The sequence below is a fragment of the Anoplophora glabripennis genome, unplaced genomic scaffold (assembly GCF_000390285.2).
Source record: "Anoplophora glabripennis isolate ALB-LARVAE unplaced genomic scaffold, Agla_2.0 scaffold16, whole genome shotgun sequence".
In the NCBI taxonomy this organism is placed as follows: domain Eukaryota; kingdom Metazoa; phylum Arthropoda; class Insecta; order Coleoptera; family Cerambycidae; genus Anoplophora; species Anoplophora glabripennis.
The window spans coordinates 275,893-300,843 of NW_019416253.1; the positions used below are offsets into that span (position 1 = coordinate 275,893).

General features: G+C 31.6%; 3 protein-coding genes across 5 annotated transcripts in view; 2 read left to right on the top strand and 1 right to left on the bottom strand.

Moving 5' to 3' along the window:
- LOC108914171 (protein cappuccino) overlaps positions 1-4,858 on the top strand; it is a 33,347-nt gene extending 28,489 nt beyond the window's left edge. For both annotated transcript variants that reach the window (XM_018719909.1, XM_018719914.1), the window contains 5 exons: positions 2,255-2,634; positions 2,791-3,000; positions 3,410-3,734; positions 4,303-4,600; positions 4,656-4,858. In XM_018719909.1, the coding sequence (XP_018575425.1) occupies positions 2,255-2,634; positions 2,791-3,000; positions 3,410-3,734; positions 4,303-4,600; positions 4,656-4,785 (1,343 nt within the window). In that variant the 3' untranslated portion in view covers positions 4,786-4,858. The remainder of the gene's footprint in view (positions 1-2,254; positions 2,635-2,790; positions 3,001-3,409; positions 3,735-4,302; positions 4,601-4,655) is intronic.
- A 542-nt stretch (positions 4,859-5,400) lies between these two features.
- LOC108914266 (39S ribosomal protein L16, mitochondrial) lies at positions 5,401-10,481 on the top strand. 2 transcript variants are annotated; one of them, XM_018720050.1, is made up of 6 exons: positions 5,401-5,526; positions 5,580-5,645; positions 5,703-5,860; positions 5,913-6,111; positions 10,077-10,360; positions 10,424-10,481. In XM_018720050.1, exons 1-5 carry the CDS (start codon positions 5,496-5,498, stop codon positions 10,334-10,336), a joined length of 714 nt encoding a protein of 237 aa, XP_018575566.1. In that variant the 5' UTR covers positions 5,401-5,495; the 3' UTR covers positions 10,337-10,360; positions 10,424-10,481. The 2 variants fall into 2 exon arrangements, with proteins under 2 accessions (XP_018575566.1, XP_018575558.1); XM_018720042.1 differs by lacking the exon at positions 10,424-10,481 and having other exon boundaries at positions 10,077-10,380.
- Positions 10,420-12,694, bottom strand: LOC111692702 (cytochrome c oxidase subunit 6b-2-like). The gene is made up of 2 exons (XM_023456800.1): positions 12,229-12,694; positions 10,420-10,552 (listed from the first exon to the last, which is right to left on the bottom strand). The coding sequence occupies exons 1-2, from the start codon at positions 12,384-12,386 to the stop codon at positions 10,420-10,422; spliced, it is 291 nt and encodes a 96-aa protein (XP_023312568.1). The 5' UTR covers positions 12,387-12,694.
- Between the last annotated feature and the right edge of the window lie 12,257 nt (positions 12,695-24,951).

Consider the following 24,951-nt stretch of genomic DNA (forward strand, 5'->3'; position numbering starts at 1 on the left):
TAAGAAAAAGAGGGTGGTTATGTTTGTAATATGATCTTCAAAGTTTTCTATTATATTTTAATTATTCGTGCTATTACAAAGTTAAACTATGTTTACATAGTTTCAATAGTTAATTTAAGTTTATTTGTCATTATTCTTCTTTATTTTTTTTTAACTATTGCATTTCGACGAGTTACTACGAAAACATGCTTTCTCCAATTTAGCTTCGAAAACATGCTATCTAAAATTGTACTTGGAAAACATACAAAATTAATTTTGACTAAAATTTAAGTAGGCTGCATTGGCACGGCACATTGAATGATTGAAACCTGCACTTATAATAAACTTATAGGATAATATATTTTTCAAAAAGTAAGGAATATTTATGTTCAGGTACACTGTTTGTTTTATTTGTTTCACTCAACATTTTTCAATTAATTTTGTTATGTTACTGTTACAAACGACAAAATTGTTAATTAAAAAATAAAATAATATGCAACACGTACATTAATCGACGTTTTTTGAAATAACAAATTATAAAAAAAATAGTGTATACGTCAATACATAAAAATGTTTATTATTACTAAAAATTATTCGATTTTTTTCATACAAGTTTGCTTTGATATAAAAATTAATAGTGCACTCTTATCTCTATTTTTTTTCCACAACATCTGAGATGCATCTTCTGTAGTCTTGCATAGACTTTGGAAATGAAAAGCAGGTATGCGACACTTTTATTACCGGTACTTTATGATCTGCTGGATATCGATGCGACCGGCGCAGATCAGATGATATGCACGTGCACATGTTTATCATACCTATCATTCATCTTTATACATTATATTTATATTCTGGTTATTATGTTAACTCTATTAATGAAATTTTATGAATAAATGAGGTTTTTCTACAAATTGTTGCATCTTGTTCTTATTTGAAAAGTAACGATTACAAAAACGATTTCACAAAAAAAAAATTATATTTTTAATTATGCATTTATAAATACAAAGCTGTGTGTAAAATCAAGACTTTATCTGAATGCAAGTTAAAAGCAATTATTTTGATCACAGGAAACTATGATAGCTCCATATTACAAGAAATATTCGGACACCCTGTATGTTATAAAAGAGTCATACACGTAGAAGTTACGTTTCAAGAAAGAAGCTATCATTCCGCGTTCTTACATTATTTAAAAAAAAATTTTAATATGAAGGCCTGTATCTTGGTACATTTCCGGACCAAAATTCATACAATTTTTGTTGCTTATTTGTATCTGAAAAATATCTTCTTGAAGTTACAATTTGTACAAAGTACAATTTTGTAGATAGGTACACAATATTTTAAAACTGACGTATTGTATTAGTAATAATGTAATATTTATAGCAAATATGATATAAATATGAATAAGAAAAATTGAGGCTTATCATCTGTATTGTATTCAAAAATAGTGTAGGTATAACAGATATATTAACTTTAAAGAATCAACCTATCTAAAAGATCTGTAAGCCCGTATCTTATCATACGAAAAAAAATCGGCTTCTACTGATACTATACTACAAAATTAGGTAGGTAGGTACTACGTGACATTTATCTTGTATCACGGTATAAGCAAAAAAATTAAAGAGATTCCCTTTTTCTTTGCATTAGTATCAAAATTTAAATTCTATTATCATTAATACAGATATAAAAATTAGTCTATAAATAACATTGCATTATAATTATTTCCGCAAAAACAACCAACTAATTTTTCGTAAAGGTGAATGGTGACCTACAAAACGTAAATAGAAATAACAAGGTTAAATTTCATACTGTAAAGAAGATAAAAAGAAATTTTCATGTCGGAACATTGTTTTAATGCCAATAGGAAACCTATTAAAGAATCGAGCATTCCAATAATTTTTTAGTCGATTGTGAAGGAAAAAAATATTTTTTACTTGAAAACTTTTAAGCAACATGTTTGCATTTATTTTGGTCATTGTATTTAATATAATATGTTCAATAGAAAACATTTGACAACACTACATTGAAAATAAAACGCAGATATAGGTGAGAAAATAAGTTGTTAACTTTTCGCAAACTTTGTTTTGGTCCTAATCAGGATATATAATGACTTTCAGTCCCTCTGATAGTATAAAAAAATACTAATTTATTCTTTAAACAATAAATATTCTTATGAAAAATTCAGTTAACAGATATAATACAACATGTTATGGCAAAAGCTTTGGGTGCTTCATCGCACAGTTGCAAAGCCCAATAAATAAAATTCCGTTCTTTTCAGCAATGAGAAAACCTACCATAAACCCTGCAGTGCCCATGAAACCGCTATACTGGACCAGAATCATAGCTCCACCAGAAGTCACTGATGCCAGCCACCAGGACAACGCCCTCTGGAAGGAAATAGAGGAATTGCCTTTGGACAGTTTATCAGAGTTCACAGAATTATTCTCGAGACAAGTCGTCACCAGAAAACCGACGTTTAAAAAACAAGAAGAGAAGGCGAAAGTGGAAGCTATTAAGTTATTGGACAGCAAAAGATCTCAGAACGTCGGTATCCTAGCTCAAAGTTTACGCGCCGATATCCAAGAAATCGAAAATGCCATTTACAATTTTGATACTTCTATTATTAGTTTAGAGGCCCTACAGCAGATTTATGAAGTGGTGAGTAGAGAAATTATGTAGCAAAAGCGACGAATTAACCAACTGTTCCCGCTGACAAATAAAAAACACTTTTCCTCAAGTTCAGTTAAAAAAGTTATAAATCTGGCGGCGATACGTATCTCCTTGACGGTAATTAACGTTCCTCTTTCTTTTCAGCGGGCAAATTCCGAGGAATTAGAATTAATTAAAAGCCATCTATCATCCAAGCCTGACGTCCCTCTGGATAAGCCGGAGCAGTTTTTGTACGAGCTCTCTGAAATATCTCACTTCGCCGAGCGGATATCCTGCCTCATGTTCCAGGTGGAGTTTGACGACTCCATTAGCACGATTGGGAACACTCTGACTAACATTAAGGCAACTTGCGAGGTAAGATCGTCGCTGTGTGTAATCGATGGCGATAGAATTTAATAGAAGGAGATTCGGAGTAACTGAAGTGGAAAGCAGTATAGATCGCATCATCAAAAAAAAATAAAAAATCTGCACAGAAAGGAAAAAGCTTGCTTCATCCATACTATAACATAATTTTACTGTTTTCAAACGTATTATAAGAAATAGCTTACAAAACCAGTAAGGGTAATGTCACTATTGCTTTATATTCACCAACAGCTTCGAGGTCTGTAAACTACTTCAAAGGCTTTTTCCTTCTGAAGAAGCCGATATAATGAGTAGGTACTTCCCAATAGTTCCTTTTTTGTCTGAAACTACCACTTCTTCTGTAGAAGAACCACGAACCACTACAACTACTAAAACGATTAACATATCAAAATGATTTCAGTATCTCGTAAACAGCGTCGAGCTGAAGGAAGTGATGGCCATAATCCTCACCCTTGGAAACTACATGAACGGTGGAAACATGACAAGGGGACAAGCCGACGGCTTCGGCTTGGAAATCCTATCGAAATTGAAGGACGTAAAATCGAAGGATTCGAAGATAACACTATTGCATTACATTGTAAGGCTGTATATGAAAAAAATTGAAAACCCTTTCGAGCCCAACTTGCCACTGCCTGTTCCCGAACCAGGTGATATAAAAAGGGCGGCGTCTGTGAACTTTGACGATCTCAGGGTGGATCTGCAGAAGCTGCAGAATCAGTTGGAAGGTAAGGAAGCTCGTTTGGGTGCATAGAAACAGGTTGCGTTTTATTCTTTGCCTATATTTACCTTTGGACATTTTGCATAGCTTGAAATTTATTCTATGAAGACTACACATGTGCACAAAATATGACTAACTTTCTAAGCCTGAAACTAAACTATAATTTTCTGGCATTTTTCGATGCGCTGTATCCGAATTGCTCCATCGCATGAAGTTTTAGATATAACCTAACCTAATAGCGCGTAAAACATATTTTTCACTATATTTGAGGTTAGGTAACTTTTCTCAGGACTAACACTTTTCTTCAGACCTCAGGCCGAAACAACAGACGTTTTCTCGATGAGGAAAGATATTCAAGGGATTTAAATAAGATTATGAAAGGGTATAGTATTACTTCCAGATGAATTAACGAGTTTTGTGGAGAAAATTACTTCGCGATCGTATGTAATGTCAAATATCTCGAAAATCGGACGTTGAAGCAATTCTGAGACAGGATTCGGATTCAGTGGGTCAAAAACCAAAAAGTGTAACATAGTTTGGTTTAAAATTTTAATAACCGACACTTACTTTTTCAGCATGCGAAACAAAGTCTCAAAAAATCATCGAAGCCTCCAATCCTGAAAACTTGCAGCCGTTCAAGGACAAGATGACGGCGTTTCTGGAACATTCAAAGAAACAGCTCGCCACGGAATTTGAATCTCTGGAAGATTGCCACAAGCAGTTTATTTCCACAATGAAGTTTTATCTTTTCAAGCCCAAGTCAGGCACGTTAGAAGCTTTCCCGCCAAATTCTTTTTTCGAGCTGTGGTTGCAGTTTTGTATAGACTTTAAGGATATATTTAAGAAGGAACTGATGAGGCTTGAAAAGGAAAAGTAAGTTACTCGAAACATAGTAATATTTTTTTTATTCATAAAAAATTCTTTGTAGGATACAAGAAATTAAAAGGAAGGAATTTGAACGTATGTCCGAGGGTGTCAAAATAAAAGAAAGAGAGAATGGACTTAAAGCGAAAATTAAGAGATTACAAGCTAAACAAAAGAACAAGACCAATGATTAAGTCATTCTTAATTTTAATTCCGCAATTTTTAAAATAATTTATTTATTTTGTCGAATATTTTATTTATATATGTACGCATTTGTTACAATTTTTTAAAGTCTATATGAAAATATAAAATTATTTTTATATAATGTTAAGTTTTTATTTTACATATCTCCATTTACCTAATTAATAACACCATTATCAAATTATTTAAAGCACACAAATTTTTTCTGTTTAATTTTCTGTTTAAAAAAGAAAATAAAAAGACAACTTTGTTCAAATATGTGGATTGCTTTAGATTCTTTGCAATAATGTATTATTTATTAAGTACTTAATAATATTTATTATTATTATTTTTTAATTTGTACATTTACTGTACAAATTAATACGTACTTTTAAAGTTTCAGTTATAAAACAAATATCTACTTGAAAATGTTTGAAATAATTAATAAGAATACATTTCCCGTAAAGGTATATAATAAGTCCTTCCTCTTTTTTTGCTAAAATATGAGTATAGTTCCTGCCCCAGCGTAATCTCTTTATAAATTCAGAACACTATCAAATGTCTCGCGAATACAATTCTGAACGCGACCCTTGGTTTCCACAAAATTCTCATTCCTGATTGGCTACATGAACACGGCTGATGTCAATAATTCATCTACAACATAACCTCAGATTTCCTGAGTTTTCTTCGGTTGTAGGTGTAGTAACAAATCAAATACATAAATATGAACGTTCAAAAAGTAATGATTCTTAGAGGTAGGGCTTACCTTAGGTTATGTACTTAATACTATATTTCTATTTGTTTTTAGTGCCTGCAACTGTATTACTACAAAAATGTGGCATGAAACACTTCCCACCGCCCCCAAAATATGAGAGTGAGTAGAAGTGTTGTTTCTTCAAGAAACATAGACATTAATTCTGTATCTTTTTAGATATTGAATTTCCCGAGAGACCAAAACTTAGAATTATGGAGAAAGCCCCGCAGTTACCTCCTAATGTCAAAGCTCCCAAAATGCAAAAGAAATTAAGACTAATGCGAGGCCCTGAAACTGTCCATAACTTCTTACAGCATAAACAGTACGGAATAATGGTACAGAGACGGTGGATTAAAAAATGTAATTTTAAATAATCGACACTTTTAGGCTCTGGGCGGTGGTCGACTAAAATCGGGTCACTTTGAAATGATGCGACTTACAATAGGACGGAAAATAGATACAGACAGAATGTTTGCCGTTTGGAGAGTAGATTCACCATGGCAGCCCGTTACGAAGAAAGGACAAGGTCAACGAATGGGTGGCGGCAAAGGCGCTATTGACCATTACGTAACGCCCATAAAGGCAGGTTAGTACTTCTTCTAAGACATTGGAAATTTCAAGTAGTCCGAGTAGTATGTTATAACATATTTACCATTGTACCAGGGTATATACAGAAGAAAGACGTAATATTTTCATGTTTTATACATCTTATATAATGAAAACGCAAGGTTAAACGCAATTTATTTTGATATGGGTTATCTGACTAATACCGGTTTTCAAATTTGAAAAGTGCTTCAAAAAAACAAAGTAAATATTGAACTGTTCTTAAATATGTTTAGTTTTTATCGTTAATGTTTAGTGTTGTCAATATTAGATCGCGAAATGCACTTTTAAACTAAATATTGATAATTTTTTTTATTAAATTCATTAGTCGAGTAATAGATAACAAAAACTTGAATGCGAAGATGTAGACTCTGGTAGTACTGCTCATTTTGATGCCAATAAATCGATAAAACACATTCTTACTCAAAATTTGGCTCTTAATATTTGGAATTGGCCGTTTTAATTAACAGAAAATCAGGCTTATAAAAAATTGCATACCCAAAGATCCGACATATTATTTCTGAAGTATTTTGATGAGCTAAAAACTATACCATAGTCAGAATTTATACACGATCGGCTAGTATCTTGTAAAATCTATATTTATGGTGAAAACGGACCCAAAAATTGCTTGATCATAGTCTAAAATTGATTTTGCACTACATAATGTCTGACATATCATTTTCAACATATTTTGACTAGCTGAAAATGATACTGTAGGCAGAATTTATGCACAACTGGCCAGGGAAAGGAAAGATTTTCAATTTAGAACAACAATTTGGGAATACACGATAGTTCAAACTGAGACTGTAATTATTATATAGATTATCACGAATTTAAAACGCTTTATGCGTGATGTGTGACTAGAAATTATAAAGATGTTGCTCGGTAAACTAATAAAACATTAATGATGTTGATTTTTGTATGAGAAGATCAGTAAAATTCAAAAGTATAAAATATATATTGTTCCTTAGCTAGAATACATAATGAAAATTTAGTTCTGAATTTCAGTCAGAAAAAAAAGTTATACAAGGTTTCCTTTTATAAGGAGTTGCCAATTAAAAATTCAATCATTTACCACACACCATCAACATGTCTGTTAAGTTTAAAAAAAATTTAAAACCAATATGTTTCAAAAATTTTAAAATAGCATTCACAAAAAATATCTTGTGGAAACATTTATTAATCCAACTAAAGAATAATGCAAAAGTATTATTTTTAATGGAAATTAAATAATTTATTTTTTACCATAAAACATATACCTGTAGATTGAAATAATATTTTTATTTAGAATCATTTTATGGAATACATTTTTTACTTACCATGGATACATAGAAAATACAGTACTAACGTAGAATGAAATGTCCTTAATATTGTCACCAAACCGTGAAACAGCGCCACGTAACGTTTTGGAAGCTTACTACTACGTAGCTCCTAATGAGTAGGCTTTATACTTTGTGAATTGATTACAGCGCCATCTATTGTATGCAAACGACTTCTCACTTATATCCTCTATATATTATTTAAAATTTTTTTAAAAGTAAACCCATATACAAATAGGAATAGTCAAGTGTCAATACTTTTGAGAACAGATTATTTAGTTAAACAGAAAATGTAGAGAAATACTAATATTCAGTACTTTTCTAATTCACTTCTGCTTTGATAACGAAACTAGAGATTTCAGAAACGTCATAGTGTTATTGTGATGTGTATTTGTTTTTCCAGTGCGTAACCAGACTTATACATGTAGATGTATGTCTCTGGCATCTCACTATTAGGCAAAAGTTTTCAGTATTGACACTTGACTATCCCTATCGGTACAAGGGATTGTTTTTCCAGTTTTTTTTTCAAACTATGGCAAAATATCCAAATTATAACAAACATTTATAATGCCACAAATAAATACAGACAGTTTCTTCTTATTTATTATTTTATTATATTATAGTATTTTTCAAATTTTCACATTTGCCAAGATACTTAGTAAATGGTTTTGATAAGGAAATAAAACATGTTTTAATAATTTTAAGTTTATTTTGTATCTACAAGAAATCCTAATTGATTTATACAGAATGTTGTTATGCATGTACTATTAAAACAATTTCTTGTTATGTATTTAATTGTAAGTAAAAACGACAACAATTTAATTCATTTGCTTCATAAACTTGATAAGTTGGCAAGTAAGCTGTAAAAATATAAAAATTATGCATGAACTGTTATAATAATCTCACTTTCCGGAGAGTATAACCGAATATTTGTACAATATTGGGTTAAATTCAATAGTTCATATAGTTTGGAACTTTCAAACCATAGAAAACTTAATATTAACACTATATTTTCTATGTCTCAAACTGAATAAAGAAAGCAATTCACCACCATTAAAAATTTTGTAAGCATCTAAGTATCAAAGGTTTCATAAAATATTAGTTGGAGTTTGTCATCATACACATAATTATTTTTATCTATATTTAACTTAAATAATATGTAATTACATGCACATTTTATGTGGACTGTTTCTAATCGATTAATACAAGTAACGAGTATGAGTGTTCCACATAATGTTGGTAAAGATATGAGTTTGGTTTTTAATAAAACTATATAGCTTAAAACTTACACATCGTATTCCCAGTATAAAAGCACTAAATAAGCACTCTTAAGCACTAAATAATTATAAACACTATTCTTGCAATACTATAATTTACAATTTTCACAGGATAACCTAAGAAATCAAAGATAACAAAAGCCAAACTTCAAATACGTGCAAAGTCCAAACTGCATTACCAACCAACCCAAAATGACAGGGCTAGCATTCTCTGCGCCATCTTTTATTTTGGAAGCTAACTAACATGCGACGCCGCCATGACAGTTTCATTATTCATATGTTAGATTTCATTCTACGTTAGTACCAGCGTACAAATATATGATATTTGTACGCTGTTAGTACTATATTTTCTATGCCATGGATATTATGTTCTTTAAACAATGCAAACGATAAACCTGTTCTTTTTTTATGGAACAATGTCAGCATATAGAATTAGGAAGACACCAAAACCATTACATAACTTTATCTCTTCAGTAATCAAAAATGTGAACATCGGATCCATTTTTACAGCTTCCATCACAAAACATATAATACAGCTTCCATCACAAATAAGTTTTTTATCATTCAACAGTTTTTATAACGCACACTTAACTCAAGATTATCTCCTCAATCTAACCTCAAATTTACGACCTGAAAGTTATGGAAACGAAGAAGTTTTACAATAGACATGTATTACACACAACAATAATTAATTATATATAGAATCATTTAAAATCGCGTTTCACAACGTAAGTCATCGTTTAATGATTGCCGAAATTGTTAAAGCTAACGCGCGTCGACATTAAAACTTAAAAACAGAAAACAAAAGAGCATCGCATATTATGAGACTTTGTAATTGTAATAGAGGTGCATTAGATTTAGAAAATAGGAATAGAAAATAATGTTTTCTGATGATTCACATAATAGACTGCAATATATTGAATTATATAGATTAGTCTAATAAATTGCTTTTAGACATTCCAACGAAAGTAAGTTTTAATTATTAGTCTTTATTTTATAAATAAATGACCCTCAATCCTTATAAAAGATAAAATAAAACTAGGTATGTCAAGAATTTTTAAGGATGTGTTAAAAAACAATTTATTCAGGAAAATTGTTTGAGTAGATATTCACTATTTTAACTTGTACACACTACAGAGCGTTACTTGGTATTTTAGGGGAAAAAATGATTTCTAAACTTCAATAATAATAAAACGATAGTAAAAAAAACAATCTACTTACTTGGAAATTGGAGTCTATTTTCAACGGTGTGCTAATTTCTTTGCGAAGTATATGCCTATTTGCTTTATTAGAATAATTTTATGCTTGTAGTAGACTTCTAACAAAGATTTTGAAACTATTTTTGTTCAAAGGCCGGATAATTCTGGAACTGGGAGGCAAGTGCGAATACATAGAAGTTAAGGACTTCTTAGAAGACATAGCGATGAAGTTGCCATTCAAGGCGATGGCGGTATCTCAAGAAATGTTAGACGAGATGAAAGCGAAAGAACAGTGGGAGGAGGAGAACAATCAGAACCCTTACACTATGAAATATATTATCCAGAATAATATGGGAGGATGTAATCGATGGCTATCGCCTTACGATTATAAATTTTTAGGGAAATATTTATAAGTCGTAAATTAAACAAATAAAAATGTAAATATGACACAGTTTTATTAATTTGTTTTTTGTATTAGTAAATAAAATTATTATTTTCAGTCCTTACAGTCTTCAGGAGGTATGTCTAGCGGGAAAGTTCCTACTTCCAGTTGGTCTTCCCATCGCGATACCCAGTCGTTGGGGCATATGGATTTGAAAATTTTAGCAAACTGTTCGCAGCACTCGTTTCTAAAGTTACAGTACATTTACCAAATATCACCCAAATTATTAATTTAGATGTATCTACAGGGTGTGCAGGATTAATTGGCCAAACTTAAAATTTTGATTAGGGCGGTGAGAATAAGAAAGAGTCCTATGAATAAATTCCCGTTAAAACTCTTTGTTTCTGTAGTAGGTATAGGAGTTAAAATTAAAAAAAAAAAATTAAATTAAAGTACCCACATGATAAAAAAAATTGGATGAAATTTGCAAAATAAAAAATAGGGGTGGCTCAGTCTGAGATCTCGGAAGAATATTTATTTTTCTTTATCAACTGATAAATACAAATATGTGATTACGAACTCGAGGTCAGAATTATGAAATTCATTTTTTAATATTTTTGTTTACTTTATAACCTGAGTACCTACCCCGTCATGTTTTAACATTTTTTTTTCGGCTATATCTTGTTCTTTTTTCTGTAAAAGATCTATTCACGGGATTTCTGCCTAATTTCAGATAATAAAGTCCATAGGTAGTTGATTAAATTTTTAAAAACGAATTTTGTAAATTTGGTCTCGGATTCGTGATCAGTGACCCCGAAAACCCTAATACCAAATTTGACGCGAATGTGTTATTTTTTGAAAATTTGGTCGGCCATTTTGGATCCGCCATCTTGAATTTTCCAAAATTGACCTCGGATCCGTGATCGACGACCCCGAAAACCCCCCCTACACCAAATTTTTTGAAAATTCGTGATATCTGACCTTACTTAATTGGGTCGTTTTTTTGAGGTTAGAAAAAGAACCATCAATTCTGACCGGAGATTCACGTTCAGCGGGGTATTAACCATGTATTTTTCCTGACACTAGAGAATTTTTGCTATTTTGACCTTTTTTGAAGTTAGGAAATTCCTGTGATGTGATCGCTCAATTCTAACACCGGATTCGTGATCAGGAGGCAAAAATACTATGGATAACATATGTCGCATGAAAAGTACAGACAATTTTTTCTTGTGTGACTGTTATTAAAACAATATATTTCATTTACAATTTTTTTCGTTATGGAATTTCACTATGTGGGCCTAGAAATCATCTCCTAAAATAACTAGGCGTATAATGCTTTATTATCGAAGTATAACGACTTTCATTTCTTATTTTTGCGAGTTCTCACTGGGAAATTGAGAAAACAGCATTTTAAAAAAATTTAAATAGGGAATAAATACCCTAATTTTTACGAAATTTTTTGTAATTGGACTTTCCTTGTGTGGTCGTTGAGTAAAAATATTTAATCATAAGAAAATATAATTATGTAATTAGCTGCTTGTAACAGAAAAAAATAAATAAAAAAGATTCGTGAGATATATGTTTCAAGCTTCTCCTAAGTACGCATCCACAATTTCGATTTGGTCCCCCTGAGAAATTTTTCTGCGGACGCCCATGCATACTGCAAGACACATTTTGTTTCACAAACAACCAGGACTGGACTAGCAGGCCTTTTTTAACACCTACAGTATTTACCTCTTATAAGAATCATTTCATCCATCTGGAGACGAGCTGTTTATCAAACTCTATAGAGATATTTTAGGATGAAACTTTTTTAAATTTTAACACCCCGTATTTGAAATATTCCTTCATAGGACATTTTTTAAACTTCGATCAGAATTAAAATTTTATTTGACCAATTAATCCCGAAACACATTCTCTTACTCTTCTCCTAGCAGTCTTCGACATCTGTGGTAGTCTACAAAAGTGGCAAAGCACCAGTTGGTGACATTCGTGTTTTGAAACCTCGGATCTGCTAGCGCGGTCTCTATTGGTGGTTGTTCTTGTTCCTCTGGTTGCTCCTCTGGTTCTTCCTCAGTCATGTTGACAAAAAATAAAAATACTAATATTAATACTTATATATTATTTTCATTCTATTCTTTAGATGAACTCACACTTTCAATTTGGTATGTTGTGGACAAGTTGGGACTGGAATTTTGATTTCTCTATAACTAAATTCTTCGAAATACTATTATTTACATTTTTCAAACGATTTCTACCAGAATCTATCAAATGAAAAGTCTAAAATGACATCACTGTCAGAATTAAATGTCATGGGCACCTATAAGAATGGCTATATTAATTTTTTTGCTACAAACTGTTTCATTTTAATCTGTACTAGACATCACAATCTCGGTGTACCTTTCAGTTTTTGGAAATAAATGTGTAAATATTTGATTTACAAATTTATTAATTATGGTCTATTTTTTACAGTTTGCGAGATTTTTTCATGTTTTTTTATGCCTAGTATTAAAAGTTTTTGGAAGAAGTACTTTAAGACATTCAGAAAATAATCAAGACTAACCGAAACTAAAATAGCAACATCTAAAATTTAGCATATTATAATACTGACGTCTTCAAACTCAAATTTCAACGAACACCGCCATCATTATTTCGAGTGAAATTATACTTTCTTAATTAAAATTGTAGGTAGCAACTTTTTACTTTGACGTCTAATCGTGAGTGCCTTACATTTTTGCCCCGATTTAATTAGCCTGGCTTCCACAGATAAGACGAAAGCATAATTTCGCCTCAAATTTTCCGGCAGCTTAATCTTGAAAATGAAATAATTATAAGCGCGGGGGAAGCCTTAAGCGGGACACTTTGTATATGTGCAGGAGAGAACTGTAAGCCGAGGTTGTAAATGCAAATTATAATGGGGGGGTGTCAAGACTGCTTTAAATATGGATAATCCTGCATGGAACAAATTTAATTACGTTACTGTTACAGCAATGCAATTAATAGTATCTTACGTAATAAGTGCGGTAAAAACACAGTTAGACAAGTATTATGTGCGATATTTTATCTATAATCGTGCATTTTTTAAAATATTTGTTACCCTTTAAAAACGTTACGCCACTGTAAACTTTTAATATGGCCTGTAACTATATTTAATGCCAACAACTAGCTATCTCTCTGTTTTTAAAAATAATAAAATCGTGCTAACTTATTCAAAACAGTTCCTCGCGATGGTGTGTCACGAAAAAGCCCATTAATGAAAATACTCTAGCCCTTATTTTGATGACAATTATTTTAAAACCAAAAAAATCTGCCTCACTGCTACTACGCCTTGCTGAAAAGCACTTTACCTGTGAAAAAGAATATAAATATTGAAATCAGATCCTAGACATGCTAGAAAAACTTAGAAAGATACAAGCTGAAAAATCCAGCGTATTTAGTAGACAAAAGGTGGGAAGGATATTTATGGAAGCATCAGATGAGTTTTTTTTATGAAATATGTTTTTTTTTCTATGACTTTTTAAGATTTAACTTTGTCTGCTTTTTTCAGTGTTAGATTTTTGGTTCGACAAAACTATTTTCATAAAATATCTATTTTGGAGCAAAGTTTAATTCATTAGTTCTCTAAATGTTTTCACTGGCAGCAAAACACTCAATAAATACATAATTAATATATCAATTGTATGACAGTTCTCGAGAGTTGGGACAGTGTCTCAACAAAATTAATACTCAATGGCGAAAGGATATATCCCAATAGCTGGATAAAACTGCCTCGGAATATCCTTAATAGAAATAACGTAAAAAGGAAAGACCAAATAAAAGGGGAAAAGACGACTGGAACAATATAGAACCATAACAACTTTAATTAGCAGAATCTATCTATAGGGACGTATTAGAGATGAAATCGATAGGCAGTTGAGAGATACTGAACCAGAGTACGTCTGGATATAACGAGCGTTCAAATAAAAACGTGGTCAAGTTGGTTCTGAAAATTTGGACGTAGGGCGTAGCGTATAGCAAATGAACTTAAACGTCATCGGTCAAAGCGCTATATCGCCGCTATCAATTTGAATATTTTCGTTTTAAAAAGCGTTTAAAATGGTGTTTTCTCAAGAACAAAAAGTGTTTATCATAGAGTCCTACTTTAGAAATGGACGCAAGATTGATGGAATATGGAAGTATTCTATTGAGGAATGTTTCATAGAATTTCAAAATCAATTTCCCGGCGTTGTTGAGTACAAAATTTTTCAAAGTGCAGTTCAGCGTTGTGTTAATGTTTTTCGTAAAACGGGCAGTGTAACAAGAAAAAAAGGAAGCGGCCGACCTAAAAAGCGGACTGAAGAATTAAAAGAAAATGTCCAACAAATAATGGAAAATGCGCCAAGAACTTCTGTACGTGTTTTATCACAAATGGTGGGAGTATCAGTCGGTACGTACCTGCCACACAGTGTTAAAAAAAGATTTGCGTTTGTTCTCCTATCGTTTAAATAAATAAAATAAAGTTATATAGTCATTAACGTTATTGAAACTGACAGCTGCTATACAGCTCGTTGAGAAAACACCACTTTCAAAACTACTGTGTGTAGAAACTAGATCACGACAATTACATAATTTTCTAGTTTTTTTAAATTACCGTAAAAATAATCTGTATTTAATGCAAAAACGCAAATTCCCCGAAATATTTTCTGCGCACCAAAAAACGGGGGCCATTTTGAACATCTACTTTAAGTAAGTTGAATTAACTTACTCCAGTTCTTTTTATAGGTCTTTTTCCCATTGGTCTTTAAATATTTTATTGTTGTTAGCTCGTTTGCCTCTAAACCTGCTCCAAAATTTTAGTCGAATTTGAAACGTTCAAGTCAACAATCTCGCGCGCGAAATACAAAGAAATACATCTGGAACTTCTAAACACGAAAAGTTGCAAAAAAGTACTTCAGAATAAAGCCAAATGCTTAAAATTATCTTTAGGAAGCATCAAAAGCATAAAACACTATAAAATACCACAAACACAACCTTGGAATTATTTCAGAAATTTCAGATTAATCTTTAAACAACAAGATGCGCCAAACTGGCAAAACGATTTTTTTTAATTTACTGGAAAACACCCATTTCAACAGGGCGATGAACGAATTAAAATTCCGATCTAGTCCAGTGCCCCAAATTCAAACAAACAATCCACCCCCCCCCCCAGATTAAAAGCTAGGACTGTAAAGAGTTTCATGAAGTGCTCATCACACCCTCACCATTCCATTTCTGTTTCCTGGCCTAAGATTGAAATTAAAGCCTACGCACACTGAAATTTACATATTCCACTCTTCGGTGTTCATTAAGGATTTTAAGTTGGTCCAAATCACCACCAGACACCTAAGTGCAATGGCATGTCCTGATTAGCATTGATGTAAATAAACGGTTATGGGTGGCGAGCCGACTTCTAAATTTGGCTTCCAAATTGTCCAATGTAGTTGCTTCACGATTGATATTGACATAATTGCAAAGCGGACAAATCGAACACCTTAAATTAAAACAAGAGGCAATGTTGGTCTCCAATAAAAGTGACAAATAAAAAAAATGTCAATAAAACCACTGATTTAAGTAATATAAACTTGAAATAAAAATTTAAGTACACTTAGAAATAATTTGGCAAGATATTGATGGCAGTTTTTTTTAGAAGCTGATAGCCTTAAATTAACCATTTTTCCATGTCTCAGGCCTACTTTGATTTTTTCTGCATTTTAGATCTGAGTGGAGGCTACCTTGAAATAAAATTTCATGGATTTGCAGAAGGTTTTTGATTTCGAGCAGGTTTTGGTGAGCCAAATGAAACGTAAAATACATCAAGACAGTCTTGGAATACATAATGGTATCTTGTATCAAAACAGCTGGAAGTGGCTTTACATTCCTTCAAAGATATCAGAACAACTATAAAATAATCCTAAAAATGCATAAAAATTCCTCAAATTCAAAATTAAAATAGTCCAAACACCTCCAAAGATTTAAGAAAATAGAAAGATACATTAAAATGGTATCATAAATACAGTCTGATTATAGAGGCCTCGAGTGGTTACCCATTTTTGGACACCCTGTATCTTTATACTGTAGTATAACAACCCTAGGTTCGACAAAAAATAAGTAGACGTAGTTGTGGCCAGAAATATGTGATCGTCATAAGGACTACCTACGTTGTATGTATTTAATTTTTTATTGACCGGAAGGCGCTGGCTACTAACTTTGTAGAGGGGATGCATGGTTTAATTATATAAAACAAAAGCAGAGTAAATACACCTAACATTTATTTACATACAATTCAAATTAAACATGTGACAAATAGAAAGAACAACAAAAACATTAACAACCATTAAACATAAAAGGAGAGTGCCAGGCTCACCTAGAGCTCCTGCGGGGAAAGAGCATGGCAGAGAAACCCACGATCGTTGCTCTTACCACCCAAATATAAATACAAAACAACCGCCAACCAAAGGCACACATTAAGAACCTTTGCTAATGATCATCAAAACTGGACTTATTTAATTTCTCACTAAATGTCATCTCACTCAAGTCTGACATACACACTTCCAAGTAAAACTGAAGAGGTTTTAGTAACAATAATAGCAACAACAACAACAATAATAATAATAATAGCAATAATAATAGGGAAGGTACTGGAGTCCCATACGGGAGGCAATCCAGCTATAGTTGAGATTTCAGGGGAACAACAACAATAATAATAATCATAGGTAAGGTACTGGAGTCCCATAATACGGGAGGCTATCCAGCTAAAGTTGAGATTTCGGGAGAACAACAACAATAATAACAATAATAATAATCATGGGTGAAAATGTTAGTAAATTCAACAAAGCTCTTACATACGTATGACATTAAGTGAGCACAAGAAATCAAAGAACAACGTAATCAAGATAAAACAAGTTAAATGTGAAACAAAGAAGTTGTTTTGCAATATCTGGGCAGACACGACAATATACATATTTTAACATGTAATAAATAATGAGCAATCGTTAATAATAATTGTAACAATTTTATATTAGAAAAATACAGGCCCCTGAGCGTAAGAAAATGGAAGCTAAACATACAAAGCATTATTATCATGAAACATCTATAACCATCACAATCATAAGATCACAAAGAACAATTAACAACAAAGTACTTAAAGAATATTACCTGCTAACTAATAACACTTTAAACAATTAATTTTACACTACTTTGACACACTGCCCGCCGTTCGTCTTGCTACCTATCTGCACACTGTTCGCACTTCAACTACCTATCTTCGACTAACTAGGCTTCCTTCCAGAATTTCCTACCTAAGTGCCTGTTTTTTGTGCTTCCTTCTACCAACCGTTAGTATTACTTTTTCATTGTTATACAACACCTATGTAACAGGTGACGTCGAAGTTGATAAGATAAGTACGGTTTTGCACAATACTGACACACAACATGTTTTATTTCGTAGATGAGTGATGAAGTCATCGATATGTGACAGACAGCCGTATACAAAATACCCCACTTTTTGGTTGTAAGAGGGGGCAAGCTAATTTTTGCTGAAATACCTTCCGGCACATTTTCAAAATTGCAATACCAATCAAACAATATAAATTCATTAGTACTTGTATTATAACAATAAAAAAAAACCTTCACCAATACTCTTAGTTTAAAATATGAATGAGATCATCTCTGGGAGATGTGACATCCCCTTTTGCAAATAAATATTTGTGTAGTGATCTCGATGGTGACTCTGCTGACGAATAATCCTAGCTTTCACTTGATTATTGCGGGTATGAATCAATGCTGGTCGGGGCATCAGTCCGCAGAGAAGTTGTTTCATGCAACATTATCAGTGCAGTGAACTGACAATTTCTTGTATAAAACCCGTTTAGGTAGCTTTAATAGAGTGTGTATGGTAACTTGGATGTAATAATATTCGTTCTTTTTTTCAGAAAGCTCCACTCGTATGAATAAACCATGCGACGTCAGTCTGTGTATAGAAGTTTGAAAGTATATCACATTACGCGGACTCTGAGACTCCAAACTCCACCCCCCTGAAAGCACTTTATTCTGTTTGATAACACAAATACAATAAAAAGGTAGTCCGCACTAATATGGAACCGTGGGGAAATCCAAGTAAAGTTTACATTATTATCGCTCAAAGTTGACGAAATCCTTAAGTCAACTTCGGGAAGTTTTAAGTTTTAATCCTATTGTACATAGCTAAAGATATTTGTAATCTTCTTTGCTTTACGTTCTTTTCACAACTTCACAGACGTTAAGGAATATAAGAATAAAGTTTCCGCAGACTTTTTTCCCCAGTATTAGATTATTTTCGGGTTTCCAAAATGTCGAAACTTTATTAATAATAAATTACTTGAGGGGAAGTTTTTCGGAGTTATGATTTCACTTAGGTGATAGCTGGGCAGCGCCCAATTTGTGTTAACTTTAGTTGCGATTCAAGATATGATGGACATCGTTTATTATTCATAGAACATAAATAAACATAGAAACAATAAGAAAAAAACAATTATAATATTAGATTGTTTTACCATACTAGATATAGATTATGTAAAAAAAACTAACAAAATGAAAATAAAAAGATAAAAGGGAAAGAATAGAACAAGTAAATATTTAAAATTACCTTTACGGAAAAAAAATAAAATGTTTCAAAGAATATAGAGTATAATAGTTATTTGTTTAATACTTTTTCATGAATAATAATTATTTCATCAGATCGTATGTGGTTGCTATTTACATTAACTTCGCCAGAAATTATTAAATTAGCAAAGCAAATAGACCAATTACCAGGAAGATACATCAGCAAACAGAAAAAATTTATTGAAAATAACATTAAGTATGTCCTTTTCAGACAATGTACTATTGATATATTTCTCTGAATTAAGTAAAAGTATGAAATCTTCATTATGGTCAATTGTTGTGGATTCACAGAATTTGTTTTTTTTTTCTTTCCAATGCAGTAAAATTCAAATTAAAATAAAAACAAGTAAATGCTACAAATAAATAATTTATGATTAGGTATGTCAAAGGAATTATTCTATCCACGTATTCAATTCAGTTTTATCAAATAATATAGATCTCCCTCTTTGTTAAAAGGGGATTATTCCTGGAACTGATTTAAATTTCAGGCGGCAAATTGAATATGAAATGTTTCAAAGCTGTAACTGTGATATTCATACAGGGTCGGAAAGTCCCCATGGTTCATCTGCCGTTACGTGAGAGCGATAAAGCAAGTCGTAGAAATCCGTGCGATAGAGAAAGATGGCTATAATGAAGCCATCTAATAGTCATCGCCCATTTCGACCTTCCACAAATAAGAAGTGGATCTTAAATTAAAATATTTTAAAAAGTTATCCAAAAAACTTGATTATTTTGCCTTTTTTTCTTCAATTATTGCCATTTTGCAACATTGGTAATAAGTTTAAACATTTTTAACATACAGTATATTGTGCAAAATTCAATTCCAAAATTTTTTTTCCTCTTCAATATTCTTCCAAAATGCATAGGTTCCACGATATAAGTAAAAAACTAACAATAAGATAAAATAGGTATTTTTAAATTTTTTTAAACATTTTTGCAATTTTGAAAATGTTCCGGACCTCGCCCAGATCTAGGGATCTACACTTTTATTACGCGAGTTGTACGAAAGGTAATTCAGAAAAAATTTGTTTGCCCCCTCTCAGATCCGCCCTGGTCTCTAGGTACATATGTCGGAAAGGTAAAGTAAAATGGTATATTTTATTTTTAATTTAGTGATGCAGTATTTTAAGAAATATTTTTGCAACAGATAATAATTTTTACCTATAAAATTTGTAGACATTTTTTTTTGTGATACGTACTTATCTTTTATTCATTATTTATTAATAAATGAGTATATAGATAGGTAGATAAACAATAAATGAGGGGATATGGAATCTTAATTAAAATTTCGTTAAAAAAACATTCATGTTATATTTATAATTCAAAAGTCTTAAAATTAGAGATCAACGAATCAGGAAAAAAATCCAAACTAGTTATTCTCGGTACAAAAAACACACCTCTTTTTATGACCTACCTAATGGACATCCGATAATGGATTTATTTTGTTTTTTTTTATAGGTAGAGGTTATATAATGAACTGTGTGTGAATTAATTAAAAGAAAGGTATTCAATATTTCAACAGCGAGCAATGCATTCTTGCAGAATTGTTTTAAATTTTTTCAGAAACACTTACAAAAAATACTTGTTTTATCATTAAACTTGTTCAGCTAAATAAGTTAATAAAACAGTTCTACTTTTAATGCTAAAATAAACCGTAAATACTGGTGGTGTTACTTTTATACTTACATTGAAAATTAATAGGCAAGTAAGTAGGCCATCTCCTACGAATCTGTGGCAAAAAGCAACAGCTTTTATAACCTCAAAAATTTAAAATTAAAAAAGTAAAACTTATCGTTCTCCAATCCACACTTTTAAAAGAAAGACAACAGTTTGCTGGGACTTACAACACTAATTAGTAATCACTAAAACTCACTACTAGTTATTTTTCACATTTTTTTTAAAAGCACGCAATTTAAATAACTTCGTTACCGACACCATTCAATTTCAACTGTTATCGCAATAAACAGGGCGAAGCGGCGTCATCCTATAGTTTTCACAAGGCTAATATGATTTTCGGATGCAAATAGACGAGAACCTGATTGTTTAGTCCTATTGCAAATTGGAAAAGTTCGCGGAACCGGGTCGTCGGCGCTTTTCCTGAAAAAACAAGGGTTTGGTTGTTTGTGCCTTTTACAATTTGGTTGTTTATTTTGCAATGGAGCCACAGAGTTGACAACGATATTAAATTCAGACAATATTGTTGTTGACAGTAGGGATTTTTAATTTTAAAATTTTCGTAGCCATCATTTAAATTGTTGTTGAATCTATGTACAAAAAAAATCGTTAATTAATAGGTATTAGCGAACATATACGTATATGGTGTAACGAATTGCGTAAATAACTTTAGAGACTGAACTCCACAAAATGAGGAAAAAAGTTTCTATAAACATGAGTCGGGCAATTCCTTAGGTTCAAGAGAAAATGAATATTTGCACATGAATTAGAATCATTCAGGGAAAAAGAGAAACTTTTATATTTTTCATTTTACGAAAACGTTATACTTCTTCAATCAAATGAAATTCAAACAATTATTTTTAAATAGACCCTAAAATCGTGCACTTTTCCAAAGTATAATTTTCTCAAAATTGCAATTCAAATTTTTCTAAGATTGTAAAAATATACGTACGTATTTATATTTCGCCCCGTATACTACTTTCTAAAAAAAGCAGACAATGCAATTATACAAATTATCTATCGATACCGCATAAACAATTTAAAAATAAATTAAAATTCCCGACTTTTTCATTTGGTAATGCGGAAATAAAGAACATAACACAACCCCTCCTCCCCTCGCCAATGCAATTCATTTGCCGTATTATGGACCCCCCTAATCCGTTCAGAATCAATCATAAATATTTCGCTTAGTATAAATTTCCTCGGAGTCGGCCGCTTAGCTTGATTTATTCTCTTAAACTGCTGAGAAAGCGTGCAGTGATTTAAAACCAACAACGAAATTTTAAATTAGATACGGAGGGAATGCCTCGACAGCTACACTGTAAAAAAATCGGTGCCAGTGAAAGCAATAAAGGGCATTTTGATGGTTTTACTCATTTGTGATTATATTATATTAATATTTAGTTAATTAGAAACCAAGTCTGAGTAAAAAACGACTCAATAATAGTTAAATTTAAATCATATTAGAGAAAAAAATCAACTACACTAGTGAAAAAAATTAAAGGATCAAAAAAAATCTAAATTTTCGGCGATTTTTCAAATGGCTGTATCTTTGATAAAAATTGTCGTATTGGAGTAACAAAAAAGCAATTTGAAGCTTGAAGTTTCTAATTTTTGGATCTTGCAAAACAAATTTTTCAAGTACCTAACACGTATCGCGCAATCTTAATGAATATCATGAAAAAAAAAATTTTCGAAATTTTTTTCGAGCTTATTTTTGGGGTACGGACTTGAAAAAAATTTTTCCAACTTAACCACCTCATGGATTAGATAGGTTGTTCATTTAGCTTCAATTTCTTTTTTGGTCTCGATACGACCATTTCTCGCTGAGCTATCGGACTTTGAATGAAAATGGATTATTTTCTCTTTGTTCATCGATATCTCAGAAACCAATGGTTGGACAGAAAATCGACGGTGGGTTTCAGAAACTTGAATGAATTCTCTACAAGGTCCTGGCACGGTTTTTTATATAAAAAAATTTGTATCCTTAACATGACTGAAAAATCGTAAAAAATAGGACTTTTAGGGGTCTTCTAGAAAATCACGTGCCACATTGAGAATTGGTCGTATCGAGACCAAAAAAAAAGAAGAATTAGCAGTAACTTGGATTTGAGTAAATCTCAGTCGTTTCTGATGCAATAGTTTCACTCAGTTGTACTCATACTAATATAGTGAAAATTTCACTCAATTGGGTGTGGACAGATATTTATACATTATTAAGTGAAATTGAGTGAAATTTTTTTTAAAGTCCAGAGCCAAAACAGTAGGCAGAAGGGTAATAAATAAATTGAACTGCAATTTTGACTGTTTCTTAATCTGATAATTTTGCTTACAGTTTACAAGAGGGACGACTGAGGTTGCACGGTTTAGTTTTTTAATACACTGCCTTTCCCCAGCGGCGCGTCAGTGCGCGTCATAATCGTACAAATGGGAAAATATGTTCCTATTTTCACATTTCAGTTATTCCTGTTTTTCGATAATGGTATATGCATGTTCCAGTCGCGACAAACATTTGATTATTATCAAGATATAGACAGTGGGGTATCTGGTAGTTATAGAGCTCCTTACCATAGTCGAGAATAGAAAAATTGCCGACATCTAGTACATAGAACAGGAGAAACCATAGAAAACATATTACGGAAAAGGAAAAGTGAAACGCTTTCAAGAATGCTTTTAATTTTAGATACTTTCCAATATCGATGTTGTTGTAGACATTCAAGGTAGCTCTGACCATCGTATATATTGACGATAATGAAGAAAATTTCATACTTTTGCTTAATTCAGAAAAATATTCCAATAGTACATTTTATGAAAAAGACAAAATGTTATTCTCAGGCCTGTAATCAATAAATTTTTTATATGTTTGCTGATACATCTTCTTAGATTTTTCTGGTAATAAATTAAACTCTATTTGCTTTGCTGATTCAATAATTTCTAGCAGAGTTAATATGAATTCTTCCATCTCAAATTTAATAAATAGTTATTTCTATGGATTTAAATAGGAACAATTTGGCGATTACTATGTACTTAAGTTATTTACTTAATAACGCTCGTTTCATAGCAAGCACAGACGACCTGATGAAATTATTATTATTCATGAAAGAAGTATCATATAATTTTAATAATTCGGCCAAAAAATTATGTGTTTAACTTAGCAGTAGACTTGATGCCTTGGCTGTTTTAGTAGACTCGGCAGCGCCTCGTCTATTAAATACCAGTCGTGGCATTAAATCTTATACTACCTAATTAAACAAATAACTATTATTTGTACATTATCTTAATATCTAATATTTTATTTATTTCCTGCACCGAAAAAACCGATTTGAGGGTATATTTTTCATTTTTGATAACTACTGTCTGTATTTTAGATTTTTTTTGTTCTAGAACTGTTAATAATAATTTTTTATATTTACAACTTATTTTGAATCCATTTTAATAAGACACATTGCGATTTATTTATCTGCATAGATCTTAGTAATGCTATAAATAAATCTAATTAGAAATAATCCTACTGATTTTGTGTCAACTTGCTGTTACAACATTACATACATAGCCTTTTCTCATTTGTCTGATTAGGTACATCCCATAGTAAAAAAAGGAGGAGAAAGTATACGAAGGTGGTATCTTAGTCTACAATGGTAGAATTTCCGAATACGTACACTAATAGTACAGCGTAGGTTTATGAAATCAGCTGTGTACTTATTAGATGGTACATATTCAGGGTTTTCCGCATGATCTATTGAGCGTTTCAATATTCATGCCCTTGCTAAAAGAAGATCTGTTTTTCAATAGTCCAATTAAATAAGCCTTTAAATCGAAATTTTGGTCAACTTGCCTGAATTTTTGATATGAGTTAATTTGAGGAATGTTATAATAATAAGTGACAGTAATTTTTTATTCAACCCCCGGCTAAGGGTGAAAAAAGATAAAACAAAGGGATTTTTCAAGTTAACTCAAAACGGGTAAGGGCTAGAATAAAAGTTGTAAAGCATACAATCCTACATAAAAATAGCCTCTTGACTTTTTCTTGTATTATTAAAATTAACACAGTTAGGGAGGCTAGAAGTTAAGGGAAGATTTCAGAAATTTAAAAAAATCATAAGCAGAAAAATGAATGAATTTGTAATTTTTTTTCGATCTACTCTATAAAATGTAACCTTTCTTTTCAGAGAAATATATATATTTTTTAATTTTTAATAAGAAAGTTATAACAATTTCAAATTTGTTGTTCACCCCCCTAAACAGAGATTTTAACGAAAACCTCGAAACAGGTCAATTTAATTTTGTCAATTTGTTTACATAAATCATATTTTT